This window comes from Lepeophtheirus salmonis, chromosome 6 (genome assembly GCF_016086655.4).
Source record: "Lepeophtheirus salmonis chromosome 6, UVic_Lsal_1.4, whole genome shotgun sequence".
NCBI lineage: Eukaryota > Metazoa > Arthropoda > Copepoda > Siphonostomatoida > Caligidae > Lepeophtheirus > Lepeophtheirus salmonis.
In genome coordinates this window covers 45,392,674-45,412,997 of record NC_052136.2, presented here as the reverse complement: position 1 = coordinate 45,412,997, position 20,324 = coordinate 45,392,674, and the positions used below count along the sequence as shown (strand labels likewise).

Genomic DNA, 20,324 nt, shown 5'->3' with positions numbered 1-20,324 from the left:
CCTAATTCAATTAACATCAAATAAATCTTAAGCATTTTTTACAGCTTTAAGAAAAGTCATTTGAGTTTAATCAATCAACATTCAGAATATTGAGAAGTAGTAAAGAAGCAGAAAAATAGACGAATGACTATAAAATACATGATAAATGTTAATGTAATTGAGGATACACCCTATATAGCACCTATATTATCTGTCATGTCCCATGTGTCTCCTCTGTGGGGAAGATGACAACTTCAAAAAAGGTGGATTATATTTTTTTATTATTTTATTGGTGTGTTTCAAATTATTTTCTTTTTCTTCTCTGGGTGTTCTGAGGCTATAAACTTCGTCACATTGGCTAACAGTCATGTCCTTTAACAATGACTTTTTTTGAATTCATATTTTTACTACACAGATTTATAGTTAAACAGTATTTTTTGTATGATTTTGTACTTTGCTGTATTTGATTATATTAGAGTGTTGAATATTATTCTTCTGAAATCAATTTCCCTATATTTTTTTGCTTGGCTGAATGTATGTATTATCCCAATATTTAAATAAAGATGATTCCTTGCTTTTTTTTATTTTTACTTTTTACTTTTTGAAGCAAATCTTGAAATGTACAATGAAGAACTTTTTGTGGCATAAACCTTTAGATACAGTTATGTTAAAGTAGCATTACTGTAATTGAATTTATCAATGGTTCTTAAACTTTTCACAATGGTTAGCATCTGTGAAAATTTTAATATCTCCAAGAACCACTGCTATAACAAAATGGAATATAAGATATCGGAGTCTTAACTTAAGTATGGTATCCCTCCACGTAATACTAGAGGAAGCTCGCGTACCACAGTTTGAGAACAAATTTAAATAGGCAGTTTATTACATTCTGTATCTCTCAATTTTTTACTTAATTTTTTCAATTGATCTAAATATGTTACAAATGTCAAATTTACTACTACAAATCAAGTTATGAGCTCCAAAAACAAGATAGTGCCTTTTGTGTTTTTCGATAGTTAAAAATATGTACTTATACTATGCCACTATTTAAAGCAAATATATATTTATATAATAACTTTGACGTCGAGGGAGTATTATCTGAAAATTAACATTTACATTTTTGTTGTTGTTTATGTTCACTAGTTTAAAATACTTTAGATAGCTTCAAGTTATTTATAGACGTTGAAAGATAAGTTTTGTTCAAGCAAATTAGCCCTCAACGACAATTTTGTAAATGTCTATCCCACACAAACCATTCGAAGCATAATTGTGCCTCTGTAAGACTGCGTATCAATTAGATTAATGAGTCATCTTTTTAACATTAACACTTGACATTTGATGTTCTGTACAAATACCTCAATAACGCATTTCCACCCGATTCAAAGTGACGGTTAAACCCTTAATATATACTCTGGCTCAAGTTTGGTATATTCCTTAGTTATTCGCTCCTTGTGAATCCTCACATTTGGTACATGTTTAGGATAGACCTTAGCATCAATACGTGATCATATGCTTTAATCTAAGGGGATAAGGTAAGGACAGAATTGAGGCTAAAAGTGCTTCGCCTAATAAAAAATATTTTCATTCAAAAGTTTATGGGTTTATGGCTATAGTCCTCTTGTCCCATAAAATATCGTTTTAGTCCATGTACAAATGACCGGGGTACGTTAACTCATAACAAGTTTTGTATACTTTGGCATAGATGCGAAGCCTGTCTGAAATCGGATTGCAAATTTCATTTGGATTCTCAAAAATTCACATATATGTACCAATATTGAAAAAAAATTGTAAACGCTGAACAATTTTTACTTAGGGAGCTTTGATTTCAATTCATCATAGCATTTAAAAAAATCATATACAAAGGTGAGTCATAATTAAATTTACATCTAGTATATTTTTTCCCTACACCTAAAGGAATATCAATAACATTAACAGTAGTGTTAGGCTGCTGTAACCTGATATCCAATGCATTTTATGACTAATCATGTGCACATAGTGCACATTCAAATGGAAAAAATCCATTCTTTAGCAATTCGATGTGCATTATTGCATATTATGTGTAATAATTTTCTCTGGTTTTCGAATACAGTAGAGTGAGCCATAAAACTCTCATTTAATTTTAAAAGATGCTTAAAAAATATGTACGTATGTCCTCACATATTATGTTTATCACATTTATTATTACGACTTAAGTTATGATTATGAATATATGTATGTAAAGTACATTCATATATAAATATAATATACTAACCACAGGGATTCCACATCCTCGTCATCACAACTTAATGTTTCTTTCTTTCAAAAATTAAGATGTATGGAGGAAGGGGGGTTGTAACTGCTTTCTTTCTTAATTCAACGTTTTCTTCATAGAATCTTCTTACAAAAGAGGAAGGAAAGAAGGGAGAGGTATGGAAAATGGAGATTAAATTTTTTAAAGGTTCAAATAATGTGGGTTGTATGACAAGCATTTGTAATTGAATCATTTTATATTTTATTTAGAAGATAATTTGGGTAGTTTTCATTTATTAGGAATAAATTAAAAAAAGGTAGTTTCTTATGAGTGTGGAGACGGGTAAATATACAAGCGTCAACGGTATGGCTGCCAAATAAGTTTATGTTGAAAGTCTACAAATTATCTAGGGTTTTACTATAGCGAGAGGTGTAATTTTAGTAAAAAACTTAATTGTTCACTATTTAAAAGTGATTATGATCTTGTAACCATAAGTATTTACCAAGAGGATTTTGGTCAGGGCTGGTAGGCCATTCTATAAGAGTGATCAGTCTACTAGAACCATCCCAGCCAGAGAAATGGTTAGGGAATTCTCAGTTTTATAATGTTACTGCACACGCTTTCTTTGAAATTTTTTATAGTTATGCTCGTGTTAATTGGAGGGTTTTTATTCCTCTAATATTAGGGATTCTTACTATGGATTTTATACTATTTTGATTAATTATGGTTTCATTAATCCCCACCAACAACAATAACCAGGACTTTAGCGAGGAAGAGAACCTCCTGTTATTAGATCCTTCGTCATGATGATATTTGCACGGCAATAGAGAGCATCTCAAATTTAAACAAACAAAAAGTAAAAAAAACATAATATAACAATTACAAATGGTAGAAAATCATGAGAAGAAAAATCCAAGACCCCTTCATGCACCAGTAATGTCCGACTGGGTAGAAACGGCTTCTAAGATATCCATCGAATTGAGTAAATACTCTTCCAGTGTTGTTTTAATAATATAAGTTTTCGATTTATTATGCCTTCATGAATATGGTTATGGTCTTCTTTAAAATAGATATTGGATAGTAAAGTTACCGATTAATTTTTAAAATTTCCCTACTTTTAATCAAAATATATCTGTTGTCATAATAAGACTCCATAATCATTGCTAATGACACGTTCACATCTCTCTATTACTAAAGAAGGGATATGTGTAAAGAGAAAACTAAGTTTACCGATTAGATGCGTGTATTCTTTCTTCTTTTTTTTCATTATTTTATAGGTAGTGGGGTCTTAACATCTCCCTCTAGAAGAACAATTTTTGCTATCTTTGACGTAAAAAGATTTAAAAATGCACAATTAAATAAATATATCATATATGTAGAAGGTTCTCTTAATAACAGTTATTCCTCCCCCCCACCCCAAAAAAAAAAAAAAAAACCGCAAAAATATATATTAAAGGCAGCTGATTTTAACATAGGTCTTAATTCAGTAATACCTTATGTCTCTCTCCCATCTATCACATAAGTTTATTTTATCCATGGAAAATATGTATTCTATTTCTAGTTGAAGGTATTATGATAGCTGATAAGTAACAGTATTTGATTGTCTTCTATAAAAACTCCATTAAAAACATATTTTTGCACAACCTTCTGTAAAAAAATAGCCAAATTTTAGAAGCCCCTTCCCCCTTCAGAGTAGAAGAATCCAAGTAATAATCCTATTTCTATCTTCATAGTTTGAGTTGTGTAAGTTCCAACTAATTTTATTTGAATTACGAAACTTACTACTAACTTACTCTACTGTGTAGATTAACACTTATTAACCGACTGTTATATTTTCCATGACAACAATATTTCCAATTCTCTGCTAAGTCAAGGTTATATACATACTGGATCTATTTAGAGCATTTTTGACAGTCGAAGGGTATAATTAAATAGAGTGGATAAGAGATATATTTGTGTGTCTTTGAATCAAATGATTGTCTGGTGGCATTGATTACTCTAATGTTATTGATGTATCCATTATCTTGTGTCTGTGATGCTTTTGAGCCCAAAGTCTACCTTAGTAAGTTTATAATGATATGTACATTGCACAATAAAGGCTTAACTGTTTAGACGAAAAATAAATTGATGTCTAAAATCATTATAGAATCCAAATAGTTTAAAAGTATCACTTTTTTGTTAAAGAATTATATTTTTTACTCCATAAAAGGTTTTGAATAAAAATAACATTTAATTAAAAAATTAACAAAATAAGAGAATTATTTCTTATTAAAATACATATTTACATTTAAAACAATTCATTAAATTCATATATTCGTATTCAAAAATTAACTTGAAAACATCTTGCAAAGAATAAATATATTTATATATATTTTATTTTATTTAATGAGCTTTAAAAATTCCAAAATCTTAGTACTCTGAAACTTTTTGATCATTTTTTTTTTTTTTTTTGAGAATTTCGCTTTTCAATATTAGATTAATTGTCCAAAATTAAAACATTTTTGTTGCAAAATTTATCTTTTTTAAATATTTTTTTTGCAAACAAAATTAATAATAATTATCATTATTATTTATAAATATATTTTTTTTGTCAACTGGACTTAAATTATCCATAATTAATAAAACCAGGTAAAATGTTATAATTATGAACTATCTAACTAAAATCAAGTACATCAAAGTTTTCACCGTGTTTTAATTACTTTTAATGTAATTATTATGATCTTCAAAAATTAGATATTCCCCTATCTGTAAAAAAAAAAAAAAATAATGTCAAAATTAAAAATTCTAGAAACAAACACGTCAGTCAGTCAGTCAGTCAAATGTTTCAAAAATTTCCAGCAATTATATTATATTAGCTACCGATTAAGTTTGCTATCCCATAACCTCCTATTTTTGAAAGTGTTGTGAAAAGTATTGAATCTATATCTCTTTTATAAGAATAATATATGTGCATAAATAGTAGACTAGCAATAGGGAGTTATACAATAAAAGCTCCTAAATGAATTTTGATGGATGCACTTGTGTGGGTAAATACATAAAATGAATCAGAATTAAGACTCATCATATCACAGGTGTCTCTTTGGGATTTCTTCTTATGTCTATAAAGGGTCATTAATTAATGATATATTGAACATACACTTGGAACCTTTCTTCAGGGCTCTCAAGTTTTGAAATCTATTCGGCGTGAGATTTTACTACGTGACGTCATTAGTGTATTGACCAGGCTCTCTAATAAATAAAGAATAATGCATGCAAAAAAAAAAATATATATATATATTGCCCAACAATTAAATATTAATCAAGAGTGACTAAATTTTGATTTCTTAAAAGGGGACACGTGGCCGGATCAATATCGTTTCTAGAGTGTTTTTTTAATATTTTGAAATTCATAAAATTCAAGAACAAAATATTTTTTGAAAAAACTTAGATTTTTTCAAATTTTTATTTTAAACCTATCTTTAATCATTCAAAAACTACCGAACAGCACAGATTTCATGAATTTATAAAAAAAAGTCCATGCACGCCCTGCCCATAATGTAAAAGAGGATATATCCTGGGAGAGTGAACGGTTGGTCCACTTACATTAAACTGCATTTATGGCTTGTTTTGAAGGCTTCATGATGGGGATGGGTACCCTTCAATTGAAAAATTGCCTTTCTTAATAATTTATTATGAACTGTTTAGATAGAAATGCAATGAGTCGAGTGATATTGATTGGAATTGAGTGAGACTTGAGGGCCCTATTTTTTCTTTCAAAATGAATAAGTCAATTTTATATATAATTACATGTACTAACTTTGTTATTTTAGATTCAAAGAAACGGAACAACAATGTGGGATGGACTCTCTATGGAACTAATGGAACAAAGGGCGATGATCCTGATAAAATATATCTATGGAGTGAGGATGAGAAGAATAGCAAATCGTGTTTTTTTTGGCTACGTAGTAGCCAACAAAGTAAGAAAGCGCTTGAAAGAGGAAGTAGTAAGAGATCTTCAGCCAAATCGGCCTCATATCCTCCTTCTCTTGTGACTTCTTCTTCTCCTCAAAGCTCCACACATCCAACAGGTTACTTTTAACTCTATGTTAATAATAAATTTCAAATCAAATTCCTAGTTATAAACTATTTTTTTTTACATTAAAACTCATGGATTATATTCTATGCTTGTGTATTGTCTGTGATTGATTTTATATATATACATATCAAAAACTTATATACGAACAATAGTCCCATTCATCATACGTAACAATGATTTCAACTCATTTTCTTTAAAGGGCCCATTGAAAAGACCCCAAGTTGCTCCTCAATATCAAGTGGAGAGGAACAATCTCGAGTCTCAAACTACTCAGACTCAACTATGTCCATCAAAAGTGTTTTCTCTACATTAAGCTTTAAAAATCGATTTCGAAACAATAGCATTGGAGAGGAATCCATGACTTCAAACTCCACTATGGACAAACAGGAGCTTAGTGCAGTTAATATCGGCCTCTATTGGAGAATTCCGTCCCCTGAACAAACTTCGGGCAAAATATCAATTTCCATTATGGTAAGTAATACATCATACTTAAATGTCATATATTGTTGAGATTTGATTGGGGTTTGAAGTATCATGAGAAGAGATACACTCTTTTGTTATCAGCTTTTGTAGATCACAATTAATTATTTAGATGACACGTGTAAATACTCTTTTAAGTGATAGCTCAATGTTTTAATGGACCTTTCATACAATTGTGAGGAATTAATTCAATGATACTTTAATTAATTATTCTATATTTTAAATGTCTGCATTAAGAGTTAAAACCTCAGTTTGTTTCATTTTTAACAATGAATTATTTTAAGGCAATTTAGAATGACAGAATTTCAAAAACTCGCATAGCAGTTTTTTTTAATTATTATTTTATCGACACCTTCCTTTAGAGAGACGAACACTGAAAAGATTTAAATCAATTAATTAATATTAATGAATTTGAACTTCATTTACATACAACTCTAGTACTAAAATAACTGCCTTCATGTATAACTCATTAAAAAAAAACAATTGAATTTTAATATTTGTAACTTGATCTTTCAATAAAATACATTATAAATTACTCCACACATACATTAATTTATAAAAATCCTTTCTTTGATGGTAACTTTTATTTATTTCAAAAAAAAAAAAGTTAAGATAATATTTCAAGAAGGTATTTTAATGTTTGGATTTATTACAAAATTTGAAGGGGGCTTAGGTCAAGTGCTCCTCTTTTTTTAAAATCAAAAGAAAGAAGGAAGGAAAGGCAAATGAAAATAAGTTGTGTGAGAGAACTTTATGAAGGTTGCGTATATTTTTGTTATTTGATTTACCTACAATTAATTTTATATCAATAATTGTACATTGATTTTGTCAAATATTGATATTATTGTTTTCTAGTCGTAAGTGATCCCGTATTTAATCCTTTTCAGTATATTGTTTTTAATGTTCTATCTAGTTAGATCTTCTATTATCTTTGCTACAAGTATAAAAAGGGGTTTTGATTTTCTTTTTCGCTCTCTGCATCTCCTACTGAGTGTATAAACAGATGTCAATATGTGCTTAATGGCGCAAATAGTGTAAAAACATCAAGATAAGCACATCTGTTGCATGATATGTACTTGGACGGATGATATGATTTAGATAAAAATGATATTTTTCAACGATTTTTTATAAAATATGTATAATTAATTAATTGAAATGTCGGGAATTAGTAACTTTAATTTTTTCATAAAATACAAATTGATTTGATCCTGCATATCTACGTAATAGGCATAAGAGTATCTTAATGTAACTTCCTTTGTATCGAAAAGTGTATGGATCTAGTATTGCACCCCTATGCAGAGGTACTATTATTCAATATACACTATCTATTAGAGAGAAAATACAGATTTGTGTTACAATAAGAGTATGAATTAATATTGATTAGAGAGAGTCTCATTTTCGAAACGCATTTATATCCATAAATTTCTAATCACCTTAACCCCTTCTCATTTATCATTACGTAAAAAAAAAAATATTATTTTTTTCCCTATTTCCAGAGCTGCTCTGATCTTCCTCGAAGAGACTACGGAGGTGCAGTTGATTGCTACGTACACTTATCCGTTCTTAAAGATAGGGGAAGATCGCTTAGAGGACGGAATCCTCCTCTTTCCTTATCCGATTGGAGTACAAAAACCATTCGACATTCCTCCAATCCTGTCTTTGATCAAACTTTTACACTTGACATACCTGAAGTGGATTTTAAGGTAAGATTTTTAGGTGCATCTTGTCGATGAACAACATATAAGTTTAAATATTCTTTATAAATGCTTAAAGTTAGGGGATAAAGAGAGGGTCTCTTATGAAAACGAATTTTAATAAAGCAACCGAAATAGTCAATGTAGGATTTAGAAAATATGAGAAAGTATTTTGCCTTTAGAAATTAATTATCTTCTATATTGACTAATAGCTAGTCTCTTTACCAGCTTTTTTTTCTTCCTTTTTTTATTGACAATGATGGAACTATACCTACTTGTTAAGGTCATAACGATATATGTGAGACAAAGAATGTATACATTGATGAAATATCTATCATAATACATAATTTTTTAGTTACAATTCGTAAATACGATTTTAATATTAAGTGATATTGAATAATTGACGTCATAATAGTCCTTTTGATGGAGTAATAAGTGATATCATGTGTACTAGGACAGTGAAGTACGTATCTACAAAAATCCATCATTTGTCATACAAAACAACAAGTTTATCGTTTGATCTGTATGTGGTCCTCACCCAAAACGCATAAGACATGTCCTGGCAGAATGTAAAGATAAAAGAAACCGAAAACAAACTTTCTAATATAGACAATTTGAAAAATGTTTGTGAGTAGAGGAGCTTAGTTATCATGACATTTTATTAGATGAGCTGCAAGCAGTCATGACAGGAAGGAAATAAACAAAAATCTTACTCCATATATAGCGAGGACATATAGGCTATCGATATTGCTCATCAATTCTAGTCCGAGTTCAGTAAAGACAAACACTTAAAAGTCATGAGGAGGAAACCCTTATTGTTACTATCCGTCTTTCATGAGCACACTTTTATTAAAGTTATTACTTTATACCAAGATGTTCCCTTCTGAGGAATTAAATAATAATGATAGAAGTTTCGGAAAATAAAAAAAGCTTTCCATATTTCTAACTAAAAAAATCCACTCCCGCTTTCTAGGACTCAGAAGCCTAGACTGATATTTTGCATATATTGAGTGAGTTTAAAAAAAAAACCTTTCAACAATAATCCGGTTTTTTTTTTTTGGTTTTTTTAATCTAAGAATCATGCGTTTTTATAATTTTTATACTATGTATTCAAGATAAATCAGGCTTGGACCCTTTTTCTGTTCATTTTTAAGAATAAAGTTATGTGGGAACAATAAAAACTAATGTTTCCCACAACATGGCAAAAAATCCAGTAAAGTCAAAGCTTGTCAATATAAGTTTATTAGAGGGAGTACTCTGCATTAGTCGAAGTTATTAAGTGTTGATTAAATTTGGTTTAAAAATGTAGATATGTCCGAGTACTCCTTTTTTTTAAATATGATGTGCTGGGCTTCAGTTACACACGTTCGTTGCAAAACCTAAAAAAAAGTCACATTCTTTTTTTTTTTGAAGGCAAAGGCAGCTAGAATGAATTTTCTCAAAATTGAGTGGGGATTAAATTTATATTAATTTTAAAATTAAGGTCCATTTCTATCAAGGTTAGTAGAAATATAGGGTTATGCCTTCATATAATCGGGCTTACTAGAACTTTCAATTTGATCTACCTTACCAACTGCTGGGCAAGACATACAGATATGACGTCAAAAAAGTATAAAGCAGTACTCTAACAGTAAAAGTCAAGGAAGGTAATATATGGCTACTGTTGTTAAAAGTTATACTCTTTGACGCCGCTATTAAAAAGTGTGGTGTAAGTGGAGCATTAGTCGGAAAAACGTTATGGTATAACCTTGTAATATCATAACAAACTTGCATTTCTATCAACAAGTCATTCTTATTTAATCTTTGTGTGTGCTGCAAATTGCACTTAAAGTAGCCTAAATTGATTATGATAATTAAAGAATCATACATTGACGGATTTTATTTGAAAGACTATATGAGGGCCAATATAAGTCTTAAATCAAACAAAGGTTCTAAACTATAATTCAAATTCTTGGGTATTGACCTAAATAAAATTCAAATTTTGCTAAAGTATTTACGAAAAAATATAATAAATGAAAGGCTATATAGAAAATTGCACTCTAACGCAACCCAGAATACCTATTTCACACACGACAATTTGTAAGTGGTGTTCTGTGAGACTTTTCATAAAAGGTAATCAATTTATATAGTAATTGATAATTGTACAAACAAAATTAGATCCATAATTTTTTGAGGTATATCTATTTAATTTTAGGCACCCTCAAATATAATAATAATAATACTCATAATCAAGAAATAAATTAATTATATTTGAAAAAAAAATAGTAATCAGAAATAATAAAAATGAACCACAAAATGAGTGCCGTTCATTTTTCCCTTGTTCATCGTTCATTTATTCAAAAATGATAGGAAATCGTGAACGCCGTTCATTTTTCTGATCAATCTCCATGCCTGAGATAAATAGATGAGTATATCTTAGATTGAAGCAAGCTTCATTGTATTTCTATTAACCTTGGATTGAAGGACTTTTTAGAGGTACACACAATTTAATCAGTTTCTAAGTTTCAAATAAGAAATATTTCTTATCATATTGGAGTTTCTTGATGCTTATATGTAAGTTCTTTAGAGAAAAATTAAAAGAAAGTAATGAAATAATCTTCTCTGAAATTCATAAGCAAATTCACAAATGTTTTTTATATACGAAATAGGTTGCGTGCATATGAATTACAACAAATATGTTGCGGCTTTTTGTCAATAGATTTCATTAATTATTTCTTTTTTATGCTTCAATGACTATGAGTACGAAGTCAATTTCAATTTTTGGTCCTTTAATATTAAACTTATCATGTAAATTTTTGTAATTTTATAACAAATTGTATATATACTTACTTAATTTCATAATTATACATTTTTAAAAGATTGGGAAATGTGGTTACTTTTTCAATTCACTCATCCTGCATGAGCAAGTCAATAAAAATATGTCTAATCTGCAAGGGTCCGTCACTGTCTGTAGCTTGTTGTTTAAACTAGTTTTTAAAAAATGTCACAAACTGTGACAAATTTTCACCTATACTTTTTATTAAATAATAATATCATACAAGGAGTTGTATTATTTTGACACAAGACAGCGTCACTGTCTGTTTCTTTGTTTACAAACTAATATAAGTAAATAACACTCATGCCTTTTTAATTAAAACAGTCGTGTTATGAATGACTTAAGGCAGTGGTTCTCAAACTATGATACGTAAGCTCCCTCGCATGGTACGTAGAGAAAACAGGCATCATAGATCCAGTTCGGCCATAATGTTGATATTTTCTCAGGTGGCTCAGACTATAAAAAAATTGGTAACCACTGTCTATAGGAATGAAAAGATTTCCTTATATTTATCTACGTATTTATTTAATATTATCAGAATAATTAATAATAAAAGTTATTTTAATTCCTTTAGACATTCAGTACTTGATTGTAATAATTCAATTACATCTTTTATTTCATAACTATTCTGTACTTAAAGTAAAATTGAAAAAATAGCCAAGTTGTCGGTTAAAAGAGGAAGTGGAAAAAAAGCGCAGATTTCATGTATAGTGCTTCTTTACTCCTTGATACGGCCATTCTAGTTAAATGACTAGTGATGAAAATTTCGTGTGTTTAGGTATGTGAAAAAAATAGAAGCATGGTAACCCTGACAATTTGAAGAATGTTTTAGAGAAAATCAGCTTAGCAGTCTTAACGTTTCATTAAAGCAGCTGCAACGATCGAGGATGGGGACTATGAAATAAACAAGGGCATATTGAATGATTATTCTTATGTTGATCCTCAATTTTACTCGGAGTCTATCAAGGACTAACAATTATAACTTTGCAACATATCTTCGAGGTTACTTTCTGCCTTTGATGAGCACAAACGAATGTTTTATTAGATTTTGAATGTAACTGAATATAGTAGAAAAGGAAGTTCTCTACTCAAGAATTAAATCATAATTCATTCCTTTAATTACTAATTAAAAAGTAAGCGAGCAAGTTAAATAAGTAGATAAGATTTTCATCACTAGAGATGAATGACAAATCTTCGTTGTTGTAGAAGTCAATATACATGGTGGCCCAGAAAAGTTGGAGAAACCAGATAGGGTAGAACCATCACTTTGTTATTGTTGAAAAGCTACATTTAATCATATTCAATTATTTATATTGAGATCCGCCTCTCTTGATAACCTCGTCCACACGGCATCAGAAGCTTTTGGCAGGTCCAAGCGACCTCGTGCAGATCCTGCCTTGTCATTGTACTGGTTCTGATTTTGGACTTTTAATTTACATTCCTTGGATAGATGGATGGATGGAGGCTCATAAGGTCTAAAAAGTGTAGGGTGTCTTGGCCCCAAAATGTCCTCACTTTTGGAACCCGGATTTTTGAGCTGAAACCAATCAATTTCTATCTCTGGAAGTGGGTCAAGCATGAAGCCTGTGCTAAGTATAATTCTTCTGTGGAGCCTTCGAAGAAGTCCATTACACAAAAATGGCGAAGTATGATCTGCTTGAGGTCGCCCCGACCTGCCAAAGCTTCTGGCGTCATGGGCCGAAGTTATCAAGAAAGGCGGATTTCATTATAAATAATTAATCTCATTAAATGACACTTCAAATAATAAATAATATATGGTTTGTTCGTTATAAGGCTGTAAACATTTTCCCAATTTATCTGGACCACCCTGTAATATACGTTTGCCAAATAAAATAAATATTGTTATGGACATACGCGAAATAAATAAATTATTTTGCTTAAGAGGTGAAAAGTGATGTGTCTATGTAGCAAGACAATCTTTTGTTAATTTATCTCTGTCACACATCTTTAAAAAAAAATTTAATCCTGACCTTCAGTTTGTACCTACTTTTATATTTCGTACAAGAAAAACGCTTTACACTAATTTAGTTCCCCTCAAAAATTGTATAACATTTTTTCCCCCTCTTTTATTATTATTTTTATCTCTACAAAACCTCCATTTGTATGTTAATCAAACCAATTATGTATAAAAAACTTTCTTTTTTCCAAGCATTTATTTTTGTACAGAAAAAACTAAAAAATTAATTCGATAATAAATATCTGATTGTACAAAATAATTACATTTTGTGCATGTATGTTATATATACATACATACAAGATATCAAAAAGAAAGAAAGGAAATCTCAAAAATGAAATAAATTTTTTTTTTGTCAGATAAATGTTTTACATATATATTGTTTGAATAAATAGACCCTAACAGTGAGGTTCTATTACGTCACAAAAATGGAAGGAAAATAAGAGGGGAAAAGAATTTGAAGTTGAATGGATTATTCTATATATACATTTATATGTATAAATATCTAAATATTTACGCCTATAGCTTCAAGAAAAAACATGATAATAAAGCAGAAGAGGAAGAAATATAAAAGTATCAAGTACCCTTTTGAAGAGGAAGAAAAAAAAAGGAATTCTTATTCAAGGGCTAAATAAAAAAAATATTGATATGAAGTTATTATGTAAGAAAAAGTAATTATTATTTTTTTGTAGTTATGCAAAGTTACTTCAGTTTGTATAAAAAGTTCCGATCATTCATTACATATCTTATTTTTCCCTTCGTTACCTCTATTAATTGTATCTCTTACACGTAGTGTTGATCGGTTAAAAAAACTAAAAAGACTGCAGCCCTATCATTGGGGTCCCAAAACAATTTATCAGTCCCTGGACTTGTTCTATATCGGACTCTTATGGAAACTACAGCAGCTGAAATTACATAAATACTACTAAAGAGACTACAAAGGAAAGAGGAGACCAGGCAGTTGAAATAAAAACTAAAAGTAAACAAAAAGTATCTATGTGAATTATATTCAGGATTCATGCAACCTCGATCAAAAATATAGAATATAAACTTGGACTGTATAAAGGGGGACGGACTTGGATCTTATTTTCTTCTATACCATAGTTGGTATAGAAGAAACAGAAGAAGATGAAAGAAGTATGAATAGTATTATGTAGTTATCTCGTAGTATTGAAGGGATATTATATTAAGTAATTTATGAGTATTTTTCAATAAATTTATTTTAAGTAAGAGAAGATATATCAATTATCATTATGTTAATATTAGGTATATATTTTTAATAAATGAATTTATACTAGAAACTTAAGAATATTAAACAAAAATCAAATAATAAGCATGAATGCGAAAATAAAAACATTGTATAATTTGTAAGCACTTATCCAATTGTTCCAAAAACATATATTTATTTTCAATTATTCTAATCATAGTTTTCCTATGGAAGAATCACAAGCCAATTTATTATTTTATATACCCGGATACATAGCCTTTTCTATTATTAAATTTTTCAAAATTAAAGATTACGAATCTTTTTGATTTCTGAGAAATCAAAAACTCATGGTGTTGAATTTTGTGGCAAAGATCGAGACCTCATCAAAAAATTTCAAGATAATGTTAATAGGTGTGGTCTTAGAAGAACTTCAGATTTATTATATGTAACTAATTTACATGCTTATCAACTTTGCAATATAATCTCTGCCACAAAAACTCGACAAATTTTATTGATGTCGACAAATCCAAGACGATACTTACTCAAGCTATTTGTTGTCAATTTATTAGGAACGGGAGATTCCTATCATCTAATAGGGTTGAAATGTAAAAAACAACATCATTAATTAATGATATGGATTATGCTGGATTTAAATAGTTTAATATATCTAGCAAAAATCTCATAAATGAGACTAAAAAAAATGATGCAGTTCCAGAAAAAATATTAAGTTATCTTCTAAATCTTGAACTTTCCTTTTGTTTTCGTTACTCTAAAAAAAGAGTTTTATTCAGATTGAAAAATAATAATACATTTTCATTATATGTATATAGGTATAAATCAAAGAAAAGCTGAATAAAATATAAATAGGTAGCTTTTAATTTTGAATATCTGTATATACGTCATTAATGAGTATTTTTAAAATAATTAAATATAAAAACTGTTATGGGAAACATTTATTAATAATCTTTATTTGTATGGAGATCCTAAATCTTTATGGGGAATATATTCCAATATGGTGATAAGCAATTGAATTTTTTTGAAAATAATTAAGACTAACTAAATTTGGAAATTTCAATTATATTAAGGTTTTCCAATATAAGTCAACAGTCTACAGAAGTTAAAAGGTCACTTATAATTTGTTGTTACATAATCACTTAGCACTCAACAATTCAAAAAATTTATTTATGCAGATAAAAGCTAAATATAATATGTATTGCAAACAAAAGTATCAAGAAAAAGGTTGCATATTCATTGAGAGTCTAAGATTGAATTCTACTTTTTTCCAAGGGATTTCTTGATTATATTTATTAAGAAAACTGAAGAATTCTATACAAGGAAATATTCTTCACAGAATAAGAGACCGAAAAAAGTAGACTTTGAAAGGGACAGGCTTCAAGAGTTTCAACGAAGGATCTGTGGATGAGAAATGATAACTCTTTGTTTCTCACTGAGTAATTCATTCGGGAATTATTTCTTTTTGTAGAACTCTCCAGTTTCAAATAACTATTTATATGTAATTTCATAATAGAATATGCATTGTAGACCAAAATATCGAGAAAATAGAAGCACATTATCTTAAGGAGTCTAGAATCATCTTGCTTTTGTTTTCCAATGACAAAAGAGACTCGATAGTAATAAAGAAATCAGACGTGAGATTGAAGTGTCCAGGTTTTATAATTATCCGTAGACTGTATACAAAAAAGTCCAACTTATAAATGGAATTGATATAAATATGATAAAAATGAATTATTTCTGGACACTGAAGGACTACTGAAGAAATAATTTATGTATAATGACAATGATGAACAAGATCTGAAGTCACTATTACAAACCTTGGCATGAAGAGGCACTTGCACAATCAACGATCCTTCCGTTAAAGGAGACGAGATCCACCGCGAGAAGTACTTGTTCAAGACCATGTCATTGAAGAGAGTATCAGAAGGCGTGTGAATTGGATATTCGTATGAGAGATACACCCAAATCACCATGTCTTTCCACACATTTTCAACTCATATAGAGCATCACCCTCCTTCTCTTGACGGCTGTGTAATGGAAATCAAAGTCTATACTATAGTCTATAAGTTTTGTGAGTCAAAAAGAAGTTGTAAGTCCCCCTTTATATAGTTCCAGAATATAAATATCCTTCGTAGATGATTAGGGTTATGCACTTTTGTATTTGAATAACTTTTATAATTTTTTAGAGCATAATTATGATTAAGATACTATGTATTATGGTTTTGATTAATAGTTTATGTTTCTGGTTTATTCTAACGAAAAATAAATAACCCAGTCCGAAACATTGACTTCTATTGAACTACATTATATACATGACACCTCTTTCCCTTATAATCTCTTTAGTTACTACTAACTACGTCATTTGAGTAGTTGCAGTTTTACCATCATTTATAACTTCTTTCAAATAGACAAAATACCTGTAGGAGGTGGGTCATCCATTATTTTATAAGCTCTTATATTCTTCAATCCTAGCTAGAAGAGAAGAAAATAAAAAGAAAGTTAACACCCTAGAACTGAAAGACCGATGTAGCGGTCCTTAGGACTTAAAAAATAGGGGAAGGAGACCAATCCAACACTACTTACACGGCGTTATCTCGTTATATTGGCTATTTTATTATTTTTATCAAGAAATTTATATTATGGTATAGAAATACAAATATATATCTACGCTTTTGATCAAATATTAATAAGCAACATTATGATAATGTATTTTTGTAATTGATTTATTTGGTTAACTACCCGATAATTTGGACTTCCCCCCCCCACTGTTTCTTTTGAAGAAAAGGTTGCGTGATACTACTATAAAAGTAAAGTTGTGCTTAACATTTTCTTGTTCTTTTCAACTTTCGAATTATTATTCAATAATTGTTGAGAATTGTTCACAGCATAACAAATAGATAATTTGAACTCAATCAAACGTTCAGAAAATTGATGAGGAGAGCCAAAAAATCAACATTCGACAATAAAAGAAAAGTAATGAATTTATTTTCGTGAAGTAGTATCGTGTTGTAAATCGTAACAATTGGGATTTCATTGATTGATGGTAAAGTATAATTAATCAATTTGTTTTGATTACTATAGAAGGAGCTTTATTCTATTTTATAAAAGTTATAACTTGTATAAACAAATTACACAAGTTTAGTTGGAAATTTAATTACAACATTGGTCATTCTAATCAACAACGATTATTGATACTATCTTTTCAGTTAGATCTATTCAAACTACGCAGTTATTATGTTTATAAAAATCATCTAAAGGTGGGCAATTGAACTTTATAATGTGTTACAAAATATTGATATTTTAGAGATTTTTTTTAAATAGTCATAAATTACACCATTAATTTATCAATTTTCCATGAAATATGCCTTCAACGTATTTGCCTTGTAAGGCTTTTGCCTTGAGACTTTTTTGTCTTGGATAATAATATAGGGAATGCTACTTTTTCTTAGTTCTATAGGTTTTTAAGTGGAATTTTTACCCTAGTATTTCAGCCTTGAGAAATTTGAAACAAAACGGTAAACAAGCTAGGCAATCACAATTATTCAAACCTTAATTCGTAGGGTTCAAAGTATTTGGAAGGAATTATGGAATACTACTGCTACGGTCCATTGCAAAGAATAATTGAATTTGACATGTTGTCTGTTTCTTCATCAAAAAGCCATGAAGATAAATTGAAATCTCTACTTACGTCAAAAATTACGACAGTTCGGATTATGGATCCGGATCAAAATGGGGAAGTCAAGGATTTAGTTTTTCTCCTTTGCTGAACAAAGTAGGGTTATTTTGAATGTTGATTAATATGAGATATGCAAATAGTGTAATTGGGCCTTAAAACATTTTAAAGATTGTATATTTTTCAAAATATAAATTTCAATAGAAAATTACGGAGCACACCAAAAGGCGTCTAACCTTTTTATCTTATCTGTCAAAAACAAACTAAAATGCTGAGATGTGTACCGACATAATAAAGGAATAAATTTGAGAATCGAACTATTATAGAATTTTTCATGAGAAAAGAACGGTTGCTTTTTTATCAAGTAGCATATACATAAATCGTAGCTCTAGAACTTTCTTTAGATGGTTGACAAATATCCTTTAGAATATATATAAATATTTTCTGTTGATAAAAAGGATATTCGAACGTTACTTATAGTGGCAAGTATTTTTTAACGTTGAGTTACACTTACATCCTACATATAATCTTAAACAATTCTTGAGGGGATTGTTCCATATTTATATGTGTTTTTCTACATTAATTCTTGACCAGCGTCGTCGCTATTATTTATTTATGTCTAATATCAATTTTCTTTATTTGTTCATATTACATATATATGTGGTGGCTGATGGTACTTCCTTCCTTCCTTCTTTCATTCATCCTTCCATTGTTTGTTACTTGACTTGACATTGAGTGATATATATATTTATATACAGCACATAAATTTTTAAAATACTTCAATGTGTGTCTTGATCATTTTTTCCCATCTTATTTTACTTCTGTCAACAGCCTATTATTTTTCTTTTAATTTATGGGGATCTTGAGAAACACTTCTTACTTCCAACTTGTATTTTTATGGATAGATTTGCGAGTTAATTTCATTATGTTATATATTGTAAAATATTGGTAGTACACCTAACACTTACTTCTTTATTTATGTACATTTTAAATAGCATACAGTGACTCCTAAGTAGTTCTAGATTGGAATCGAATGGTCCAAGACCTTCAATTATTACTTATAATTCTTGATTCGGTATTCCCGTGTTTCTCCTTTGGGAATCCCTCATCTTCCTTCCGTATCACTTGCGTGCATTGTGTTTTTTGGGCCTACCCTTTCAGTGACGAGGAATTTAATTAATACGTTGTTTATTACTCATAAATAGGTAAATACACATCATCTAGAGACGATGATGAAGACGCAGCCTAGGTTGACGCTGAAGGAATTGAGAGAGGAATGTACATTAACAGAGTTTTTGTTTATTGAGGAGGAGCTTTTTAAACTTAGGAAGGCCGAGCTCATAAATTTGATAAGGGATCATCTCATCGATTGTGGCTCTGATTTTAAGTCTTATCAATTTGAGGACGTACCGGAATCGTTGAAGCAGTCAACCCGTCATTTTTGTCACTGCGAGTGTCTCAACTACCCTTGTGTGAGATGTATAATCCACAAAGAGGCATCGATGGGTATTCTTGATTGACAAGTTTAATATCTACGTATCGTTAATGGGTGAGATATCCCAGGATAGGCAGTCAGCTCTTATATTGCACTGTGCCGGTCCTGAGGTTCAGCAGTGGAAAAATACTTTGAAAATTAATGGTAATACCAAATCTGGACTATTATTTTGGTTTGGTAAGTTGTATTACAGATGCCTTCTCCCCAGTCGAGTCAATTTATAGAGAGCGTTATCGTCTGAACTAAAACAAAGTGCGAGTGAGTCCCTGGATGACTTCGTTACTTGTTTTAGGAAGCAGTCACGCTTCTTTAAATTTTTGTGTCGTGGATGTGAAGTGTCTTATGAGGATGACATTTTGCTCAGTTCCTTTCTGATCTTTATAACCTCGACAAGGTCATGCCCCTTGGAAGATGTATGGAATCCATCGATATTCATTCCGTTGTGATGGAACCTCGTGCTTCCGCTTCTGTTTGTATGTCGGAGTAGAACGACGGTGACAATGGCCTGCAACAAGAAAAAAAAAGGTGATCAAGATTTCAAAGAAGCCGTCCTAACTTTGTAAATTTTGCGATACCACTCAACATTCGTAAAAGAGGTTTGTCATGCCACAAACTCCTATATCATTGTCATATAGTCTGTACAAAAAAAATTTAATGAATTATATCTGCGAGTATATACAAGACAT

The 20,324-nt window shown here is 29.9% G+C and overlaps 1 protein-coding gene across 1 annotated transcript in view; it reads left to right on the top strand.

The window, feature by feature from the left end:
* Positions 1-20,324, top strand: part of LOC121120149 (synaptotagmin-5) — a 44,865-nt gene that overhangs the window by 4,709 nt on the left and 19,832 nt on the right. The window contains exons 2-4 of the mRNA XM_040714990.2: positions 6,019-6,276; positions 6,484-6,755; positions 8,261-8,467. Coding sequence (XP_040570924.1) covers positions 6,019-6,276; positions 6,484-6,755; positions 8,261-8,467 — 737 coding nt within the window. The remainder of the gene's footprint in view (positions 1-6,018; positions 6,277-6,483; positions 6,756-8,260; positions 8,468-20,324) is intronic.